At 52.9% G+C, this 21,739-nt stretch overlaps 1 protein-coding gene across 4 annotated transcripts in view; it reads left to right on the forward strand.

The window, feature by feature from the left end:
* Nucleotides 1-558: 558 nt before the first annotated feature.
* The window catches only part of BCL11B (BCL11 transcription factor B), a 99,185-nt gene continuing 78,004 nt past the window's right edge, over nt 559-21,739 (forward strand). For 2 of the 4 annotated variants that reach the window (XM_081547216.1, XM_081547218.1), the window contains exons 1-2: nt 559-1,593; nt 14,952-15,320. In XM_081547216.1, coding sequence (XP_081403342.1) covers nt 1,536-1,593; nt 14,952-15,320 — 427 coding nt within the window. In that variant the 5' untranslated portion in view covers nt 559-1,535. The remainder of the gene's footprint in view (nt 1,594-14,951; nt 15,321-21,739) is intronic. The other 2 variants (XM_081547217.1, XM_081547219.1) reach the window with 1 other exon arrangement.

Consider the following 21,739-nt stretch of genomic DNA (forward strand, 5'->3'; position numbering starts at 1 on the left):
ACCAAGCTACTTTTCTAGGGAGACGGAGCGATTGACCATGTGCCCCCAGTGCGCGTGTCGACCCCAACGCTCTTTCATAGCCATCCCCCCCCCCACCCCCGCCAGCCGAGCTTTCGAATGAGTGGGTGGGGACTTGCGTTGCTTCAACTTACTTCCACGCACACCGCACTCCGCCCCCCTTCTCTGGGGGTCCAGCTCCCTAGAGGGGAGGAGGGATGGAGAGGATTTTCTTTTATTTAAAAATATCTTGCCCACGGTCCTTCCCCCATTTTGCGCTGCCAGTGCTCGGGGAGGAGAGGAGCGCACAAAAAAATACGCTGCACGTGTGGCCGGCCCGAACTACGGGTGTGCGCACGGGCGTGTGTGTGTGTGTGCGCGCGCGCGCGCGAGTGTGTCTGTGTGTGTGCTTTCTTGTTCTCTTACAGGGTACAATGTTAAAAAGCCACCGCTAGTCGCCCCCAGTGCTCCGACTCTCTGGGTCTTTTTGTCTCTAGTGCAGATTAAACGTCACGTCCGCACTTGAACTTGAATTTTATCCCATTGTACAGAGGCAGCCCCAGCCATAGAGAGACCGAGAGCTCCCAGAGAACCCGGACTCCGCCATCTTCACGTTGCAATCTATAGCTCCCAGTCCGCGCCCGCACCGACCCAGGCGCACTGGGCGAGCCGCCCCGCAGCCCAGCTCCCCCCGGGCCCGCGGCGCCAGGGGAGCGCTGGGCAGCGCTCGCGGGGACCCGGCAGCCTCTCCGGCCGGCGCCAGCCTGCCAGGTGAACTGGGAAGGAGCCGCTCCTGGAGTCCCCCCAGAGCCTCGGAAGGGTCAGTCTCCGAGAAAAAAAACAGGCAGCCCGCAGAAAACCCAGAAACCACCGAACCGGGGCAGTTTTTACATTGCTTTGGGTTTTTTGAGGGGGCGGGGTGAGGGGGTACGAGACAAGTCCTCAAGTTTTCTTGGCTTTTTTTTTCTTTTCTTTTTCTTCTTTTATTTTTTATTTGTTTGCATTTTCCCCCCTCCCCCCCTCCCCGCTCCTGGTAGAAGTGCGCTTTTCACCTACCAGACCCTGAAAGAAAGTGTCAGGAGCCGGTGCAAATCCGGTTTAAGTTCAAGGAGACATTTGGAAGTCCAGGAGGCCAAGCAGTTTGAAGAAGTGTATGCAATTTTTTTTTTCCTTGAAAAGAATATATTTTTGAAGAAGCCAGCCAGTCCGCGGCAAGCAGCAGCAGATACATTTTTTTTTTTTGCCTTTCTCCTATTTTAGATCGAGAGGTTTTGCTTTTTCTTTTTCCTTCTCTTTTTCTTTTTGCAAACAAAAGAAAAAACAGCATAGAAGAAAGCGCAAAATAAAGAAGAAGAAGAGGAGGAAGAGAGGGCAAGAGAGGAAGGAAAAAAAAAAAAACAACCAAAACACCAACCCGGGGAGAGGAGGAGGCGCGGCGGCGGCAGCGGCGCGGCGGCAGCGGCGGCGGCTCGGACCCCTCCCCCGGCTCCCCCCATCGGTCCAGCTCTCCGGGCGATGTCAGAATAGATGCCGGGGCAATGTCCCGCCGCAAACAGGGCAACCCGCAGCATTTGTCCCAGAGGGAGATCATCACCCGTAAGTGTCTGCGGCGTGCGCGCGAGGGGCCGGAGCGTGAGGCTCCGGGCGCCCAGGGCTGGGGACGCCGAGTCGGGCGCAGCCGGGCCGGGTGCCGGGGCGGCCCGCGGGCTCGCACGGGGGCAGCGGCGTCGGCCCAGAGCCTGGCTGGGGGGGGGGGGGCGGGAGGGCCTTAGGAAAGTTTCTTTGCAGCCCGGGGAGTCCGGGCGCTGCGCAGTCCGATGCGCCCCGGGCTCGGGGGCCTGCGGAGCGGGCTCCGGGGCCGGGGAGGGGGCGCGCAGGCTGGAGGAGGTGTGTGTGTGTGCGCGCGGAGCCCGGCTGGACGCTCGCCCCTCCGAGCGGCGTGTGTGGCGGCGGCGGCGCTGGTGGCGGGGTTTGGAGAGGAGGGGGGAGGGGGCTGGGGGAGCGGAGGGGGAGGGGGAGCCGGGAAGTGGGGAAAAGTTGGCGAGCGCGTGGGTCCGCGCAGACGGTGCGGGCGGAGGGGAGCGGGGTGCGCTCGGGCCTGGGGGAGACGCGGGGCGAGGGGCGGCCGCCAGCTCCGAGTCCCCCCAGTCGCGGCACCCGGCCGGGCAGGGCGCCGGCCACGCCGGTCCTCGGATTCCGCTGCCGCCTTTCTCTCCCCTCCGCGTGCTATTTGCAAAAGAATCCAGCTGCGCGGCTGTTTGCCGGGCTCCAGCACCCCCACCCCCATTTCCCCACCTCCGTCTGTCTCCTGGGATGTTCTTGTCTTCTTTTCCCCCACTCCTAAAGAAAAAAAAAGGTGGGGGACATCGGGGGCTGGTGAAAAATCCCAGCCACGGGGGGGTGGGGGTGGGGGGAAAGGGTTGTCAGCTCGGAGTGGGAAGAGAGGGACATGCTTGTAAAATAGTGGGAAAAAAATAAAAGAAAGAAAAGAGGAAAAAAAGGGAAAGAGACCTATCCATCTCTTACCCATCTGCCTTTCTCAGATCTTTCATCTTCCCCTATCTAAATAAACAAGGCAGGTCGCAGTGGAAATCCACCGGCTGAAATCGTGTGGATTTCAAGCAAGTGGCGGGGAAGGCAAAGTCAGGCAACGGGGCAGAGACGCAGCCGCTTCCAGCGCCCCGGTCGGGTTTATTTAGCAGAGGGAAGAAGCGTGCGGGAGCGGGCCAGGTACGGGGTTGGCAGGGGAGCTCGCCCGGGTGCCTGCACACTTGGACCGGGAAGGTCGGCTCGCCGCGCTCCCTGCCCGCCGCAGCCCGCGGGGCCGCTGCTCCGCCGCGCGCAAACCTTTCCCCGCGGTCTTTTCTCTCGCGGTGCCGGAGTCGCCGTTGCTTTTTTTTTTTTTTTTTAATTTTTCTTTTAAATTGCAATAGAAATAAAACATCCTCCGGGTGCCATCGAAACCGCTGGCAGGTTGTGTTCCTTGCTATCCTCCGATCACCTTGTCAGGCTGGGGCCCGGCTGCCGGCGCGAGCTGGAGAGGGCTGTGCGCCCATCCGCCGCCGAGGACTGGCTGCGGGGCGGCCGAGAGCCGAATATTTATGTTATATTTTAAAAAATTTAAATAAATAAATAAATATATAAAGGGGTTCTCCCCTCCCCTGAAAACCCAGCATAGGAGCCATCTGCTCGGAGCCTTCGCTGCTGCCATCTCTCCTTTGTTACTGCAGATACATTAGTAAGAATTTGTGGATTTATGATTATTTTTTGGGGAGGGGAATAGATATGAAAGTGGGCTTGCCTTGGGAGAGGGACGCCTTTCTGGAGGGAGGGAAGAGGGCTTCTCTTATATTTTTCACCATTGTAACATCAAAGAAGACTTGCTGGTTGCATTTAAAACAAAATGTTCTGCAACCAGATTTGAGCCTGGTTTGATCAAGGTCCTTTTCCCCCGTTGACATTTAGTCCTTAATCGAGCCTTTAGCAATCTCTTATTCTACACCCCCACTCCCCCCTTTAGATGGTGGAGCGGCTGTTAGAATGTCTGTAGTTGCAGACACCTAATTTCTCCAGGAGGCAGTTTGCCCCACAGAGCCTCTGTATAATTGCAAGGGTTGTTTTTGAGGAGGGGGAAGTTGGAGGGGGTGTGCTCCAGGAAGGGGGAGTTATGGGGGGGTGCATTGCCAAGCTGGCAGCAGCGAAGGAGCAAGGAGTGTTTGTACTTGTGTGTAAAGGGGGAAAGAAGCAGGTAGGTTCGTTTTGCTTTTGCTCTCTCTGCTGGCATTCCTGGGACCTCGGGAACAAACCCTGGCCGGGAGCACTGGTGATGGCTGGGCGGCGTGGGGGGCCAGGGGTGTCTGGGGCGACATCCTTCCCTCCTTCGTTGGTTCCATGGCTGTCTCAGCCTTGCTCAGAACAGCACTGGGGAAAGCCCGGCTGACACTGGAGCAGTGGCTGGGAAGGAGAGATGGGGAGAAGGAGACTTGGGGGTGGGGGGCAAAGGATATCCTGCCTGCTTTTCAGGGGCCCATGGAGCCCAGGGCATGTGCAGGGGTTTAAGAAGGGAGAGTGGTCCAACCAGTTCTCAGACAAGGCTATTTATTCTCCCCAAAGCAGCTGGCTTTTCTGTCTGTCCTGTGTCACCCAGGAGGTGGGAATGCAGGCAGGGGGAAAGGCAAGAATGGGATGCAGTTTAGGCTTAGGGCCTGTACAAGTGTGTCTCTCCTCAACGATGCAGGAGCCGTGGGTCTCAGGTGCTCTGGAGCCCTGGCCAGCCAAATGGGTGCTGTCACAGCCCTGATCGGGGACCCCACGTTTTAGCTTTTAAATGTGAAAGAAACTATCTAAAGCTGGTACATCTTCAGTTGGGTGGCAGTCTGCTGGCTTCAGGTTCTTTCGAGATGATGCAACTTGGGATTACTGACGGTCTGAGACACAGAAGAGCACAGAAATGGCATAGATAATCTTGGGGGGGGCGGTGGGGGGCTGGCAAGGCGGAGAAGGACTCCATAATGAGCTAGTTAAATTTACAGACAGGGCCAGAGAGAAGAGGAGTGCGGGAGGAGAGTGTGGGAGACAGCTGGGGATGAAGACCTAGGCTTCTGGTTTGTTTCAAAATGTTTGACCCAGATGGATATGGCTTTTAAAGCCGGAGGACAGACACAGCTATTAATAAAAACAAACACAAAACAACTCAGTGACAATAGTGAAGAGGGGAGGATGAGGGACAGTGGGCTGACCAGGCGGAGAGGGAAGGGCCGTGAGCCGGCTGTGCCAGGCAGGGTGAGTGGAGAGGCAGAGGAACCCCAGCCTGAGACTTCCCGAAGGAAATAACAAGCCCGGGGTAGATAACTCCAGTGCAGGTGATTTTATTTTTCAGCAATCCCCCAGCAGCTTTCCTTGGAAGATTAGTAATTTTCCGTATGAGTTCGCAATTTTGCAAAACAACTAGAGAGACCCAAGATTTGATGCAGAAGTTAGGCTCACCATGTTAATTCCATGGCTGCCTTTTAAATTAGGTTTTGCTGTAGCTGTATGTTTTGAAGGCCGCTGCGCTTACAATTATCTTAACTCCCCAGGGTAGAGTGTATCTCCAGGTGTCCATGTATCTTTCAAAATTGGGCCTCTGATAAATTTCATCAGATCTGGACCCCTCTGTTTTTTTGATAATTCTGGGAGGGGGGAGTGAAGTTTGTCCCCCTTCTGCACAGAAGGGAACCCCATATCATTAGAAGTGTGACATAAGTCAGCTGCTCTGATTCTAAGCGAGAGTAAAACCGTGTTCATCCAAGGTGTTATGCCAGGCTGATTTTATTCATTTGTAATTCACACCTGAGAGAAGACAGCCATGAGCATATTTTAACAACCCCTAGTATTTTTAAAGGGTAATCTTTCCCTCCCCGAAAATTATGTACAGTGGCATATTTCTTTTTTTTTTTTTTTGAGGGTGGGAGGTGGTGGGGGGTGCTCTCTGTCTGTGCTTTGGCCTTGACGATTTTTGTCTGGCCTTCAAAATATGTCGTAACAGAAAAGCGAGTCATTTCTCAAACGCTGGAGTGAATACAGTTGCTTTGGGGAAGCCGGCCTTAGGAACATGGAGGGAGGCCGAGGTCGGATTGGGTGGGATGCTTTGCTGACCACTGCAGGGCTAACTGGGTCTTAGGGTTCCAAAGGGCAGGCCAGCTTTGGGTGCACTGGGCAGTAATTAGCCTTCTGTCTCAGGGGAACTGAAGCAGGCAGAGCTGTTGGGTTCCCACATAGCAGTTTCCCGCTTCAGGGCACACCAGTTTCTAGCTCCTTATCAGAATCGAGCTCTTGGCGCTTGTCTTTGGGCTCGGAACACGACTTGCCCTCACCTTCCCTTTTTCCTTTTTCATCTCCTTTCTACGATCGCTTTGCATTCTCTGTTGCTTGTTGTGATAAAAGACTTTCCAAAATAAACTTTCAGTTGAATTGGCTTTTGGTGGATGGCAAGGCTGCAACGCCCGGCGGTGCCTGGCGCCACTTGGCAGCTAGGGGGAGCTCGGTGCCCGTGTCATGCGCGGAGCCGGCGCCGCGAGGGGCCGGGACCGGGCTTCCATCAGCCGTGAGAGCCGTTTACGTTGCTGCAAAATGTCTTAAGTGTGAAGTTGTAATATTGATTTTCCTGCAGAGAGTCGAGCAGGACAAAATGAGAATATAAGTTTGAGAAATCTATTTTCAAGCTATCGGCATTGATTTACAAGCCTTCGCTAGGCAGATGGGGGGACAATTTTTCTTTTTAATTTTTTTTTGAAAACAATTGCAATGCTTAGTTTTGAACGGGTGTGTTTCCTCTGGTTCGTCTGTGGTCTTGACTTTATGAATTCCACTGGGTCATCGAGGCACACCGGATGGGGTGTGTGTGGGGTCTGGGAAAGGTGAACCTCATTTTGTCCCTTCCTGTGTTGTATGTCACAGACCCCAGGACCTGCCGCTGCCTCGGGGAGTCATGTGTCTAAAACAGCTTGATGAATGGAAATCCTTTCAGCTCAGATTTTATAACACTCGGATTCTCAATTCCGTTTATTAGGTAATGTTCCCACTGTACTAAGGGAAAAAGCATCAGTCCCCAAAGAGATAAAATGCCAACTCAAATAACATGTAAAACTTTGTTTGAGAGGAGTATGTGCTTGCGAGACCCAGCTTTGCTAATGCCTTTCACCCCAAATGGTGCCCTTAATGGACGGCCTTTAATGAGACGATTTCTCCCCTAACGGTGTAATTTCGTGCTGGGGAATATGTGTGCTTTTGATCACAGGATTTCTGGATCTGTAATGTCTTCTTCCCCAAGTTCAAGAAATCTGCAGACAGCACAGTTAACCCTGAGTCTCCTGTGTTGAGTTCAGTCCATGTGCAGAAGAGGTTACATGGAGACAGGAAAGGAGTGCTTTATTCTAACCTGAAAGAGAAATAAATTAGGTCAGACAAAAGCCTAGCGCTGTCATCAGCCGGGGAAAGAGCCTTCACTCTGCAGTACAGAGGGCCAGCAATTTATCTGATGATTTCTCTACTCCACTTAATGTTTGAATCAAGCCTGTTGTAAGCACATTGCGGCAGTGAGCTCATTTGACAACTCAGAGATAAAACGCCACTGTTGTCTTGAACCCTTGGGCTGGGGCCATGGCCTCTGGCCTGCAGAAAACCGTTAAAAACAAAAAAGTCATTTCAGAAATCCCCAATCCTTTGCCTTGGAACTTGGGGGAGTTTCACAAGCTGTAACTAAATACAGACTACAGGTTCGACAGCGTGTGAAGAAAATAATTATACGAGGGAGGGTCAGGATGGGGTACCTGACCTTTGGGGACCATCTCCTGCATCTCCTATGGCTTAAGGAAGGACCCTCTGCCTGTCTGGTTAGGTCCTACCTTTAGCTAAAGCTCTCCAAGGCTTTGGACTGGGTTTGATGCTGTTGTCATTTGGGAGGATGAGGGAAAATAAATGCTCTTTGGGGACTGTGGCCACAATCAAGTTGTTGATGCTGGCTGAGCATCCTTCTCTGAAGGTAGTGTTAGCTTTGGGCCTACTGGCATATTTTTTTTTTAAGGGAGAGGGCACGGCGGAACACCAGGGATGGATGTCTGTGTCACCCGGCTGCTCTGTAGTATGGCTTTGTCACTTTCCAGCTCTCTGTTTAATCACACGATGGGGCCTGGGGGCCTGTGTGTTCTGTCCCGCAGCCCCTGTTCCTCATCCCACAATCCTTCCTTCCCAGACAGCCAAATGTCAGTGAGACCTACCTGAGCTGTCGTCCCCTCCCCAAGAAAAGCCGTTTGCTGACCGGCTCCCTTGGGCGGTGGTTTTCCCCAGGCGTGTATAGAAAGTGCCGAGAGCAGGCTATTTGGAGACACGTGAAAGCAGGGGGACACACTTCGAGCGTCTTCCGCACAAGCCATTGAGGGGAGCGAGGGGAGAAGAATCATTTTTTTACTGGCAAAAGTGACACCAGATCGCGTTTGATTAATGGTGCTACATGCACGGGGACTCTCGTCCGGCATTTTGACATATGCAAGTCTTTTGTGTAGTTGCTGAAATTCAAGAAATTCATTCTTTATTTCTTTTTTTCCGAGGCAGCTGATAATCTGCTTGGGTGTTGAATTAGCCAGCCCGAGCTCTGCTACGATAATGAAATCCCAGACCACACCGAATTAGGTAACTTCAAAGTAAAAAAAAAAAAAAAAATCCTCTGTTTTACACAACTTTTTTATGACCCCCTTCGACTGAACTGCTGAAATGCAAATACACTTGAGAATGTTCTAACGAGTTCTATACTAAAACAGCAAGCAAAAATGACTCAGGAAAGTTGAGTGCCAGCGTTATTGTGATGAACATGAGCCTCAGAAATGGATGCACTGCTGAGAATTAAAAAGCGGGGGGAATCAAGTTTAAATTTCTACCTTGGAAACGAGATGTTGGAAGCAGTTTCCACTCTTGCTGTTTTGCTGTGAGCCTCAGAGCCTCGCCTCCAGTTAAAGGCTCTCAGTTCAGCATCCTGTGTGGACGGTCCTTTTCTTCTGTTTAGCACCTTTGAAAAGGCGCAGCATTAAATAAAACAAATCTCGTCACTGGGCCTCGAAGAATGCTTTTATACTGTTTTATTACGAGCTCTGTCGTGTCTGAAAATTTAAGGTGTTTGCAGGTTTATTGAATCTTCTGAATGTGTTTAGAAGGATTTTTATAGCAAAGCGTTTTTCTTTAAAGAACTATCTGATTTCTCAAAACATAGGTCACTGCATGCTTTGGTATCATGGGCTTGACTTTTCCTCAGTCACCTTTTAGTAGTGGATGGGCTCAGTGAATACCCCTGAGTGGTGCTTTCCTTGTTCATGGGGTCTTTTTCCTGCTTTTGGGTGTGTGAGACCCGGCCTCTGGAGCTCAGTTTTGGGGGATCTGGAGAGGAGGGTACACTGAAGGAGGTGGGGAGTTTGGACTAAGTCTGTCAAGCAAGTTAGGGGAGTTTTCAGGGAGCCGATTTTAGCATGCTTAAGTATCCTGAAACCAGGCTGGGGGCATAGAGGACAGTGTGTGTATGTGGGAGGGGGGTGTCCCTCCTACCCTCACAACCCCCTCTTCCTGGAGAGTGCTGGCTGGGCTCTTCCTGCATCCCAAATATCTCCTGGGATCAGGAGTCCCCACTTTCCTGAAACGCAGGTCAAGCCTGGGCCTTCTGGCGATGGGCCTGGTCGGCCGGACCCCGGGTCATTTTCACGGACAGGGAAATCCACATTACAGATAAGCTTGTGCCCCAGCCTCCTTCTTTCTGTCCAGACATCAGAAATACGGAAAATTTCACTTTGAGGCAGGTGCTGCGTTTGGCACGGAGCAGGCAGGGCTTGATGGGGTTGGTGGCGGGCCCCGGCCTGCACCCTTCCCTCCAGTGTGAATGTGGCGCGGGGCCGGGGCTCCCCGCGATGTGACACTCGGAGCAGGCTGGAGTCCTCCCGCGCTCCTCCTGGGAGGACGGGTGGTCCCGGAAGAGAGAGCCCAGACCTGTGGGATCTGCCTGGGACCAGCCCGGCTGCCCCCTCCCCGGGTCCAGCAGCAGCCCCAACCCTTTCTTGGAGGCTGGAGTTTGGTGGGCAGACGGGGCTGGTTCCTAACCCTTCGTGGCCCCTTGAGGATGTTCGAAACACGTGCCTGGCTCGGATGAGGCTCATCTCCGACTCCTCTGCCTGCCCCGTGTGATTCCCTCCGAGCGGAGAACTTCATAAACCTCTTGTCGAGCCTTTAGGCGTCCTCTAGTCATAGATTATTTTCTCTGCCAGGAATTGATTCCTTCTCTCTCCCGTCTTCACCGCCCCCCCTCCCACCCCCTGACTGCAACGGTTGTCATTTTCTCTTGGATCCAATAAATTAAACATTGATGGCGGCTCAGAAAGTGTGCTCCGTCGAGGGGTGCGTTTTGGTGGTGTTTAGGGGTCTTGGCCCCTCCCTGGATGTTCACGGGGAGGAGAGTGACAAATCTTTTCGCAGATTGTTGGTTTGGAGTTGGCTGGCAGAGGCTGTCTTCGTAGGAAGCAGGTGTAACGTGTCCTCCCGTCGGATGCGGCGCTCCGGAGCGTGGATGCTCAGCGTCTCTTGTAAACACGCGTACAAATAGGATGGCGGCGGTGACGTCGGTGGCACAGGATTTTGAGAGCCTGGCACCCCTCCCCCCACCTCCTTCCCCTACCCACCCCACCCCCATCACCGAAACAGTAATTCTCCGTGGATTTCTCCTGGTCTGTGGCTTAGCCATTAAGGACAGAGATTTGGATTTGAGTCAACGCAGGGTTAAGGGGACGCAGGCCTGTGTGCTGTGTGTGCGGCAGGGCACACGCAGTGTGCTCTGGGGACAGCGGGAGGCCGGCCCCTTGGTTGGAATTCCCCGAAGGGCAGGTGCAGGGGCAATTGTCAGAGGAGACCCAGGGCGGGCAGGGCCCTTGGAGCCCAGCGTGTGAGGGGGGTGGGGGTCCCTGGCCAGGTAAGGCCCGCTAAGCCTCTGCAGCTGCTGGGGGCTTGTGGGCTGCTTGGCCCGGTCAGTCAGTGTTAATGATGTCTTTCCATTTCTGTCTTCTGCCCAAATTCCTTCCCAGCCAGCCCGAGGCATGGGGGAGGCGTGGGGGAACCGGTCTTAGGATCAAGTGTTTCCCCGTCCACTTAACGGGAATGTCCATTAGTATCTGCGAACCCTGATTTCATTGCTTCTAAGTGCATTTATGAGCTGGGAGGAGGCCTCGCCTTGTAAATGAAATGTGGTTTTGTTGTAAAGGAAAATGACAACAAATGTGTAACTGCGTGTGTGTGTAAATATATATTTGTCCATGTGCTTTAGGATGTCATGTTTCAGAACTCACCCCAACCAGGTACCTGCTGTCGGAACAAGTCATCAGCTGCGGTCAGTCATCGTTCCTCCTGTTGAATCAAACGTCTCAGCGATCCGTTGACTTTATTAGGCTCATGACAGTGAGGGCAGCAGGGTTTTCCAGAGCTGCTTGACTCTTGGGGGAGCTTTGCGTGAAAGCAGAAATCCTCTCCGAGGAAAGGACCTCATCTTTGCCTTCTTTTTTTTTTAAAAAGGCTGGAGTTTGTGGGACAAGACAGCCGGAGGGGCTGGTTTGTAGGGTCTGCGAGTTTGAAAAGCTGATTTGTGTATATGTGACTTTTCTCTTCCCTGGTGCTTTCTCGTCTCTGGGTGGCAGTTTGGGCGACTCTGCCTGTCACAGCGGGGGCTCGGTCCTCTGAGCCTGTGCAGGGCAGTGGGTCTCCATCCCGCGCCCACAGGACTGAGGAAGGAGGGTTTGGGGGGGCAGGCCCATCTCACTGTGCCCTTCTCTGAGCCTGGGCAAGTGGTTCTTTCTCCTTTTATTTCTTCTGTGAGCGATCGGCTTCTAAGAAGGGGCACAGGCGCACACACACACACACACCCCCACGCCCAGCTCGGTATCCGCCTGCCAGAGGAAGTGAAACCACAGCCCGCCTTTGGGGGTGTCTCCGAAGGCCTCAAGCATGAGATTCAGCAAGCTGTCTTGGTCCACCCGCTCTGACCTAAAAGCTTGACAGTTTGGGGGTTCGGGGTGACGTTGCTACCTTCCTGGGAAGTGCCTCCCACAGCAGCCAGAGCCCAGGGCTCCACGCCCCAAGGGGGTGCGGTGGGGTGGGCAGAGGAAACCCCAATCCTTGAAGTTGGGCGAACACCCCCTGTCATCTTCAGGAGTTTTACTTTCAGCACCGCACGTGGGAGGGGAAGGAGATGTTTTTGTTTCTCTTCCTCCTGGACGCCTTTGGAGGAGGCAGAGGGCCGGACCCTGGGACTGGGGACCCAAGTTCAGAGCTATCTTCGGGACAGGACAGCAGCGGGGCCTGGCTGCCCAGGCTGGCTGGCTGCAGAGGGCTGGAGGCAGAACTCAGACCTGCAGCCCAGTCAACGGCTTCGGATACTTTCAAACTCAATTACTGGGGCTCACGAGGGCTTGCAGCAGGAGGAAAGTGAAAAGGCAGAGACTGCCAAATAAAGGAAGGAATACCAGATGTTACCAAAACAAAAAAAAAAAAAAAAGGAGGAAAAGGAAAAAGTGCTGGTACAGAGTCCCTTAGCAAAAGATGGAGAGGAGAAGGATGGATACCTATGAACAGGCCTGCGTGACCTTTGCTCATTTTTAAATTAGCCTGTGTTTCTTTTGCAAGAGAAAAGAAATTTGAGATTATGTAGCTTAAAATCCCCCAGCAGAGAGGAACTATTCAGGCTTCTTCTCAAAATTCCCACCAGGGAGAATGGACTGACGGACTCGGCTGAAAAAGTTTAATGAAAAGCAAAACCAAGACAAAGGAAGCCAAGATGAAATTAGACGACAGAAAACATCTCCCCGTCCACAGAAAGGACGGTCAGGTTGGGGTTCGGATGGATGAACTATTGTCTTTGTTTATTTTTTATCAAATGCCCTTATGTATGTAGCCGAGTACCAGGTCCGCTCAGGAGGGCCAGGTACCTCCACTCTTCCCAGCACAGAATTCACCCCTGTTTGATTTGAATTCTCGATTTCATTTTGTCCTTTTTTATTTTTTGCTTTTTCAGCTCATTTCCTTCGTGCGTCTCTTTCTCTCTCTCCCTTTTTTTTTTTTAACAAAACAATATTTTGACATCCTCCTCCCATTTATTAAGAGTTCCTTCTCTAGAAATGGTGCACAATACATCCTTATATTTCTAAAGAACTGTTTTCACAGCCCTCTCCTTTGGCTCTGAAATTATGTATATGTAATTGGTAATTAAAGGTGCGAGCTTTTCAATATAAACAGTATTGCTCAATGTTAGATCATTAAAGGGAAAAGAGGCACCGAATAATTACCTTTAACATTCTGACAAACCGGTGCCCGGGGAACCCGGTCCCCCCTAGAAACACTGTTCGGCGTGAGGGTTGCGATTACATTTTAACCATAGCAAAGCATCTTTTCATAAAATAAATTGGTAAATTAATTATGTAGCATTGTCTTCCAACTCCTTTTTAAGTAAACTCTGATTTCCTTTTAAAGTGTAATTAATGGTTTCTGGGGCCGCCTTTGTGTACACTGTTTTCTCTTACCTCCTAGGTTCTTTTTTGTTGCTGTTGTTAGAGGTATGCAGACACGAGATTTCGGATTTCTTCATCTGCGGGGTGTTTTTGGGTGGCCACATTTCCAGTGCGTTGCTGCGTGTACTTCATTGAGGGCTCTGTCTGCTTGTCTGGAAGCACGGGCGGGATCTCAAATTGTCACTTCCCTTCTCCACAACACCTGGGCGCCTACCCGTGCGTGCATAGTTCATGCGTGTTCCATGTCCAGTGCTGTCTGCTTGGTCTTCCACACGGGCTCTCACAGGCCCTGAAGAAGCTTGTGCTCACAACACACAGAGCAGTGATTTATAATGTAGGATGGAAGATGCCACAGAATTTTTTCCTTAAATTATCTGTTCTTTGGCTCTGGCCCGTCAATAACTTCACTGCCACGGAATGTGTTTTCCCCCACTGCGTTTCTTCCCTCTGTTCTTCTGCGGTTTTCATTATCCTTTCTTAAATACCATACAACTTAAAACGTACCTGCCTCCTCGGGTTTCAGACTTCTGGCTGCCCCCTGGCTTCTCGGAAGACCCCACCACTGGGGCTGTCTACACGGCCATTGACATTTGCTCTCGACAAATTCTACCTCGAGTTGGCTCAGACCCTGAGCGTGGATGCAACCTCACTGTCCAGTTCCCTTATTTATGACCCATTGGTTGGCCGTGTCTCCCAGTTTTCCCTGAGGGGGTTGCTGCATTTTGAGGTGTTGATTAGCTTCAAAATATTTGGGTCCCTTGCCCCCTACAAAACAAAAATGAAAGGAGGTAGGTAGATTGTCTGCTAAAGAAATATGAAAACGTACAGCTCATTGCAAGTGTGGTTTGCCATCTGCCAAGAAATGCTTTTGGAGTCTGAAGAGTTATTTTTCTTTTTTCTTTCCTTTTTACTGGGAGTGAAATAAAAACCGACCAGCAAAAAAGGACAGTAGGGAGTTGGTGAGTGTCGGCAAAATCTACAAAGCGATGGAAGTCTGACCAGGAGCAGAGCGTTTGGCAGGGAAGCCGGCTGCCTTGTTCAGCCGACTAGCCGCGTCTCTTCCCTGCGTTGTTTTTTTTTTTTCCCCTTCGATATTTCTTTCTGAACCAGCGCTCACTTGTTGCTTTCTGAGCCCGGGTCCTTTCTTTCTCTCGGAAAGACCGGCCCCGGGAAGCCCGTCTGGGTTTCTGTTTTCCTGCCTGGTGCGCAGCCAGGTCTCAGGTAGAGGAATGCTAGCAAGGGCGCTCATGAATGGGGAGGACCTGAATGAGAGGTGGGAGGGAAGAGGGATGTGCGACTTCCGCCCGAGCAGGGAGAAACAGCTCTGGCTCACTGTTCTAAGCCTTGGCTGCCCGTCGGAATCACCTGAGAGCCTTAAAAAAAAAAAAAAAGAAAAGACAGCCTGAAGCTTGACTCCCAGTGTCATTGGTCTAGGGTACTGCCTGGGTGCCCTGGGGTTTTCAAAGCTCCCAGGTGGTTCTGAGATGTTGCAGAGTTTTCGAGATGCCTCTCCATCATACTGCCACCAGGTTGGGGACGGTCCAGCCCCCGGTGGAACCAGGATGTGTGTGGATGTGCAGGTGGTCACGTGCGTGTCCGTATGCTGAACTGAGGGGAGATTGGCACGAGATAAACTAGAAAGCAGTAAGATTCTCACCGCTTAAGGGGCAACCTCTGGGACCTGCAAGGGCTGTGCCCGGAGCCTCAGTTTGCCCATCTATGGCACACAGGATGGTGAACCCCTTACCTCCAGGAGTCTGGGGGAGGACGTGGTGAACCCTCGGAGGGGCCAGCCTCTCGGGGGGGAAGGGTTGGAACAAGCGGTGGGTCTTGTGACTCCTTAAGCCCATCTTGTCTTCTCTGCCCCTCCCCTCTGCTTTCTCTCTCCAGCAGAGCCCGAGCATGTGGAGGCCGCCATCCTCGAGGAAGACGAGGGTCTGGAGATAGAGGAGCCCGGCAGCCTGGGGCTGATGGTGGGTGGCCCCGACCCTGACCTGCTCACCTGTGGACAGTGTCAGATGAACTTCCCCCTGGGAGACATCCTGGTTTTTATAGAGCACAAGAAGAAGCAGTGTGGCGGCAGCCTGGGGGCCTGCTATGACAAAGGCCTGGACAAGGGCAGCCCTCCACCCTCCTCACGCTCTGAGCTCAGGAAAGTGTCCGAGCCGGTGGAGATCGGGATCCAGGTGACCCCCGACGAGGATGACCACCTGCTGTCACCCACAAAAGGCGTCTGCCCCAAGCAGGAGAACCTCGCAGGTATGGAACGTTGCCCTCGCCCGGCCGATGCTGAAGCCACCCCACCCCTCTGGCCCCAGGCCCACCCTCGCCCCTCGTGGTGCCCGGGGGGGCTCGCTCTCTGTCTGAGGGTGTCGGTGCTGGGAGGGCCCGCAGGGCCACCAGGATGGGGCTGCCAGGTGGGCTTGCCCTTGCCGAGGGGCCAGCATCCAGGTGACCTTTGGGAGGAGACAGGCCTGGGGCTCAGAGCGGCCCAGCAGGCTGAGGGTTGCTTTGCTTTTGGCAATGGACTCTGCGATGGGGCCTCATCCACAGGTGGCTGGGAGGACAGAACGGACCTTGGGAAGGCCGGTTGGCCCTGACTTTGCTGGTGTTCTTGGCTTAGTCTCTGGCTTTGGAGCCCGATGGTCTCGGGTTGGAATCTCTTCTTCACAACTTGGACAAAGTCAGTTTCCCCATCTGTGAAATGGAGTGAATGAGACCTATTTGTTGAGGGTTGTTGTGAGGCTTGATGAGATGTTGCGTGTGGGCAGGGCCTGCTGGGGGCCCTCGTTTCTCGTCCACTCTCTGGCCTCAGTTTCCCATCTGTCCAAAGAGGCCCCTTCTGATGTTGCCTGGTCCTCGGAGTGGGCCCGGGGAGGGGCTCATGGGAACCTGGCTGGAGCCGGTGCTCCTTGGGGGAGGTTGGCCATCGCCTCTGGCACGCCCACCTGGTGGGCCACCTGGACGGCTGGCTTTGATCACCTGAAGAGCAGGTGCAGAAGCTGGCATCCTGGGGCAGGCCAGGGAAGTTGGCCTCAAGTTCAGGTCACGGCCACGGCACGCCAGGGCCTTCTTCAGGGAGTCCGTGCTCTGTGCAGCCCAGAGTGGTGGCTTCCGGTTCGTAGTCCTGAGTTCAGGGCCCTGGTTGCCCTGCGTTTCCTAGAAGCAGTGGGACACTCTCAGAGCACGTGCAGGGCTCAGATCCTGCCAGGAGACTTCGGACGAGCTCCTTCAGGGTCCAAGCCTCAGTTTCTCCTGGTGTCACCAGGAGGGATGGTCCTGGCAGGCCGGGTGGGTAAGTTCAAAGAGCAGGAGCTCCATAAATGCTTTGCCAGTGGAGCTTTTCTCCTGGGGGTACCTTTTGGCACTGCAGCGTGAGAGCAGGTGGCTGGCCGAGAAGACTGTATCCATCTCCACCGCGTCTGGGTCATGGAAGCCGGCGGAGATGCTGGGCGGACTGAGGCTTTGGGTGCTACTTGGTGGGGGGGAGGTGAACCTGGTGGAACCAGGGCACTCTGCTCCCATGGGTGGGACAGATGAGCGTGGCCAGGAGACCCTCCACCCCCATCACCCAGGAGGCAGTTAGTCAGGTGATGCAGCAAGCCCAGCTGCCCTGGGGCAGCCACCGGGCAGCTCTGTGACCCTAAGCCGCCTTTGCCCATCTGTACAATGGGGTTAATGAGCTCTGTCTCTGGCCTGCAGTGGAGTGCCGAGTCCTATAGTCATGGGCTGGGCCCTGGGGAGACCCCGTCCAACCAGACTGGCCTGTGGGGCTGGCCTTCTGGCAGGTGTCCTAGTGTGAAATCTCCCACACTCTTAACTTGCCCAGGGCGTTGAGAAAAGTGTCCGACGTGTTCAGGCCAAAGTCTCATCAGCCCTGGTTTCTCAGAGCACTGAGGAGGTCTGAGTGACCCTGCCTTCCTTAGGGCCGGAGCCCTGGCCAGGAGGAAGGTGTTGGGCCCCTTTTGTCCGTGTTTCTCTTTTTTGTCTGACGCTGAGAGATAGTTTTCACCAGTGACACAGACGCCTGGCATCATTGCACACAGACCTTTCGGGAGTGGCTTCTGCTGACGAGAGGGGCCCCATTCATGGTTCAATGGAAAGGCTTCCTGCTTTCGCCAGGGCCCATCCAAATCCTCATTTCACAGAGAAGGTATTTTCCAATGAGAGGCTGCAGATCATTGTGGGTAGGTTTGTTTAAGAAAGCGACTAAATATGATTTCATAAAAGGCAAAGTTAATCTCCAAGGCGGCTTTGTCCTCACCCCCACACCCCTCTGCTGCCCTCTGTCCCCCCCCGCCCCTTTTCGGGGTTGTAGTACTGCAGCGGCCTACAGTATTTTTATTCTGTGTGTGACGAAAGATATTCTTGGCCTTTTCTGTTCAGCAACAGGACGAACGGATTTCTTCATTCTTGAAAAAATATGTAAAATAATCCCTTAGAAGTCTAAGGAGATATGTTTGTTCAAAGCATTTAAAATGTTATTTTAATCAAAGGCATGAGACGGTCTCCATGCTGTGTCAGCTAAAGACGACCATTCCGTTTTAACAGCCCATCATGATTTTTCCTTCCCAGGCTCCTTTTTTGCCTTTTCCCTTCCCTACTTTGACACCAACTTTTTCCTTCTTCTTCTTTTTTTAAATTTAATAAAAAGGAAAGATTAAAGAATAAAAACTTCAGTAGCTCAAATGTATAAAGTCATTTAATATGGTGGGAGCATTAATTATTTTAGCTTAATTGAATTCTGAGGACTGCAGTAGTTGCATTTTTGTAGACAAGCCCTGTTTATTATTTCTCTGTGTAGATTAACAGTAAAGGAAACACAGATAACTTTTAGTTATTTATTGTAAAATAAATGTGTCAATTCATGTGTAAAGCAAGCTGCTCAAAGCTAATTGAGTATATTTTAAGAGGGGGACTAGGAATTCCAGGCGCTTCTCCGCCCTGGCTTCCGGAAATCTACACAGCTGTTGCCCCAGCCCCGGGCACTGCTGGCCTTGCCCAGGCCTTTCCTGTCCCTGCTTCCTGGCCGTGGCTGGGAGGGGATGCTCCAGCCTGTCCATGCTCCTCTGCCATCCCCGGAGCTGGCCCTGGTCGGTAGCTGGTCTGGGTGGTGGGTGGTACTGATTCCTAGGACTTGGCCTCTGGCTTGGTGGTCTGAGGCGGGGCGCCCATGTGGTCGTGAGGGTCCTGCTTTTCCTGGAGCCCACAGTCTGAGCGTGGTCCAGACAGGCAGGTCCCAGCTTTCTTCCTGCCAGTTGCTTCTCGAGGCTGGGCTCCAGAGATGGCTGGGCAGGGCTAGTCTGTAAATATGTGGGGGTCCCTTCCACTGTTAGGGGCTTCCCCGGTGGTTCAGTAGTTAAGAATCCACCTGCCAATGCAGGCGATGCGGGAGACATGGGTTTGATCCCTGGGTTGGAAAGATCCCTTGTAGGAGGAGGACATGGCAACCCACTCCAGTATTCTTGCCTGGAGAATCCCATGGGCAGAGGACCTTGGCGGACTGCGGTCCATAGGGTTGCGAAGAGTTGGACGCGAAGTGCTGAGCATGCGCGCGCTTCCGCTGCTAAGGACACCCCCAGGGTGAGAACTGAGCTGAAATTCTGTGAGTCATTACCCAGAGTTGCACTCTTTCCTTGGGATGGCATTCTGGAGATGGGTATAAAGAGATTAGTTAACTACTTTTTTTTTTTTTTAATGATAGAGGAGGAGTAGGAGAGTGGAAAGAGGGTGTTTGTGAAGCCTTGTCTCCTAGGGCAGCGGTCCCCAACCTCACTGGTCCCAGGGACTGACTTCGTGGAAGACAGTTTTCCCACTGACCGGGGCGGGGTGGGGGGTGGTTTGGGGATGATTCAAGCACATTACATTTCTTGGGCACTTTACTGCTATTATTTTTACATCAGCTCCACCTCAGATCATTGGGCATTAGTAGATCCTGGAGGTTGGGGACCCCTGTCCTATTGCATTCATTCATTCGTTCAACTAGTACCTACTGCCCTTTCCCCGCCCTGGGCATCCCCACGTGAAAGAGCCCCCATGGGGCAGGAGCATGGTGGGAGGGTGGCCATGTGGGGACGTGGCCAGGGTGTGAGCCACCCTGACCTTGATGTGTACGGTCGAGTTCCGGGGTGCTGCTTTTTGAAGGTGTGCCAGGGCTGGAGGAGGTCCCTCAAGCTTCTGTCCAAGGACCCCAGCCCTGCAGATGGAGGGCTGGTGCTGGCCAGAGGTAGGGGCTTTGGCTAGAGAGCTGACCCAGGGGCAGGCCTCTGATACATGTCTGCCTGTATAGGAGTTCTTCCTGTTTCTTAAGATCCCTTCCCGCCGCATCCTCCCTGCCTCTGAGGAGGGTCCTGATGGAGCTTTGGGACCCATCCATTGAGGGCAGAAGGGGTAGTGAGCCCTGGGAGGGGAGGCGAGCGGGGTCCAGGCTTTGCCAAGAGCATGAGTCTCTGAGCTCTTCTCTGGGATGGGTGTCCCGAGGAGGGGTGCGGCGAAGTGGGGTTAGGGGTGTCTGGGCTTGCCATCTGCACTGGGGAGCCCAAGTCTGCACCCCACCCTGCTTTCTGCCAGCCATTCGCAGTGTGACATGCCCTTCTGAGCTGTAGGGTCCTCATCTACCTAACGATAATTGTGACATTTAGAAAGGACGTGTGCGTGGTGTGCATGCTGCGAATACGAGTGGGCTCCTCTTCCTTCAGGGATGCTTTGCTGTCTCTCTCTGGCTCCATCATCTCCCGGTGTTAGAATAGTGACCATTGGTCTCCCTGGGAGAAATTTCCACTGGGTTCTGGGGCTGCCCGTCAGAAACAACCTCAGGACGACAGTCATGTGTCCCGTCTCGCGTGTGGCCCCTCCTTTCCCGTCTTCGGTCACGTTACTGTCATCTGGTGACAACTTGAGGGCAGGTCGCTGGGGAGGAGGGGTCTGGAGGGTTGAAGGAGCGAGTTGCTCTGGTGCCGGTCGGCCGGGGTGGGATTTCCGAGCCCACCCAGGCAAGTCGCTTCACTTTTCTGGATCCCGGTTTCCTCGTCTGCACCTGCTCTTTTGGCTTCATGCTCAGAATTCAATGAGATGAGAGTGTTAAGCGCCCACCCGGTGCAGGGTCTGGTCTCAGGTAGACCCCTGAGAAATGGAAGCAGCTGGAAAGCTTTGGAAAGAGCGCAGACCCCGCCTGGCAGTGTGAGATGCTTGCCTTTCAGAGTCAGAGTCCTGAAAACTTATCTTGGCTGTCTCTCAGCCATTCCCTCCAGATTCCGCCTTAGAATTCCCATTGTATGGCCCCTATCAAGGGAGGGATGAGCCATCAGCTGTCAGCCATAGGTTTGCCTTTTCTTTGCTCCTTCCCCCAAACGCCAAGTGTCAGATTTCTGGAGAAACGCAGGAGACAGGCAGCAGGTGACAGGAGGTGGCAGGCCCCCGTGGGCTGGAGGCTGCAGGGAGGTCTGTGCCATGATGGCTCCATCTGGTTCCTTTATCAGGAACCAGGAAGGACTGGAGATGCACCTAGGGGTGGAGGGCAGGGTTCACATGGCAGGCAGGGCATATACCGGGGCTTTGGTTTGGGGTCCCAGAGACAAAATGCATTGCAGAAAAGGGCTTCTGCTCAGCCAGGGGATTTACACTGCTGCTCGGAGAACATTCGTTTCAGACTGTAAAAAATAAATAAAATCAGTGTGAGAAAAGAATATTAGCTTGGCCAGTGGGAGAAACTAAATAACTTGCTCATGCTGGAAACTGGAGATAAACCCCACTTTCAGGTTGTCTTAAAAAAAAACACTTGCATTTGGTATATTTAGAGTTGTTATTTTCCCTTCAAATTAAGATTAGTTAAATCCATGTGTGTTGTGGCATGGATTATATTTTTTTATTATTAAATCGTGACAGCTAATTATTAGTTCTGTCTGCACCAAGGAGTTGTGGACTGTTCTGTCTGAGGGACATGGCCTTAGGTTCTGGCTGGGGTGCTGGGCATTGCAGGACTGACCTCAGAGCTTGGGCAGGGCCGGTGGATGGTGGGTAAGAGCGGGTTAACCTGGTCACCCACTGAGCTAGGTGCTTTGAATCTCACCTTGAAACAGATACTATTAACCCTACTCTGAAATAGATGTTTCTAATCCCACTTTGAGTTGGGGCTCAGAGAAGTTAAGGACTTGCCCGAGATTACACAGCAAAGTGGAATCAGACTCGGGTCTGCCTGGCTTCTTCATATAGCACAGAGTATGGAGGCTTTTAGGGATAGGGATTCTAATTTGCCTGGCTGGTGGAGCCGTTGATGGCAGGCACTATTTCCAGACCCCATCCAAGGTGGTCTTTGAAGCCTGTCCCAGGTGTGACCCTTGGAAACACTGCCAGGAACCCTCAGGCCCCCAGAAACCTTGATGCAGTCCCAGGCATTCTCATACAGTTGTCCACACTTCCTGGTGAAGGTTTGGAGAGACAGGTGGCAGAAGAGCAATTAACTAAAAGCAATAATTCAGATGGACCAGGGCTAGAACTAGCATTTTGCCGGTGACTTGTTGTAGGACCGTCAGCTAAGTGTCCACCTCTCCAAATCTCAGTTTCCTGTAAAATGGAGTTAATCTTTCTTATCGTCAGGCTTGTTCTAAGGTGTGGTTTAGAGAATGTATGTGTATACTGGCTTCCCAGGTGGCTCAGTGGTTATGAATCTGCCTGCAGTG

The sequence above is a fragment of the Giraffa tippelskirchi genome, chromosome 12, assembly GCF_054371585.1.
Source record: "Giraffa tippelskirchi isolate mGirTip1 chromosome 12, T2T-mGirTip1v1.2.pri, whole genome shotgun sequence".
Lineage (NCBI taxonomy): Eukaryota > Metazoa > Chordata > Mammalia > Artiodactyla > Giraffidae > Giraffa > Giraffa tippelskirchi.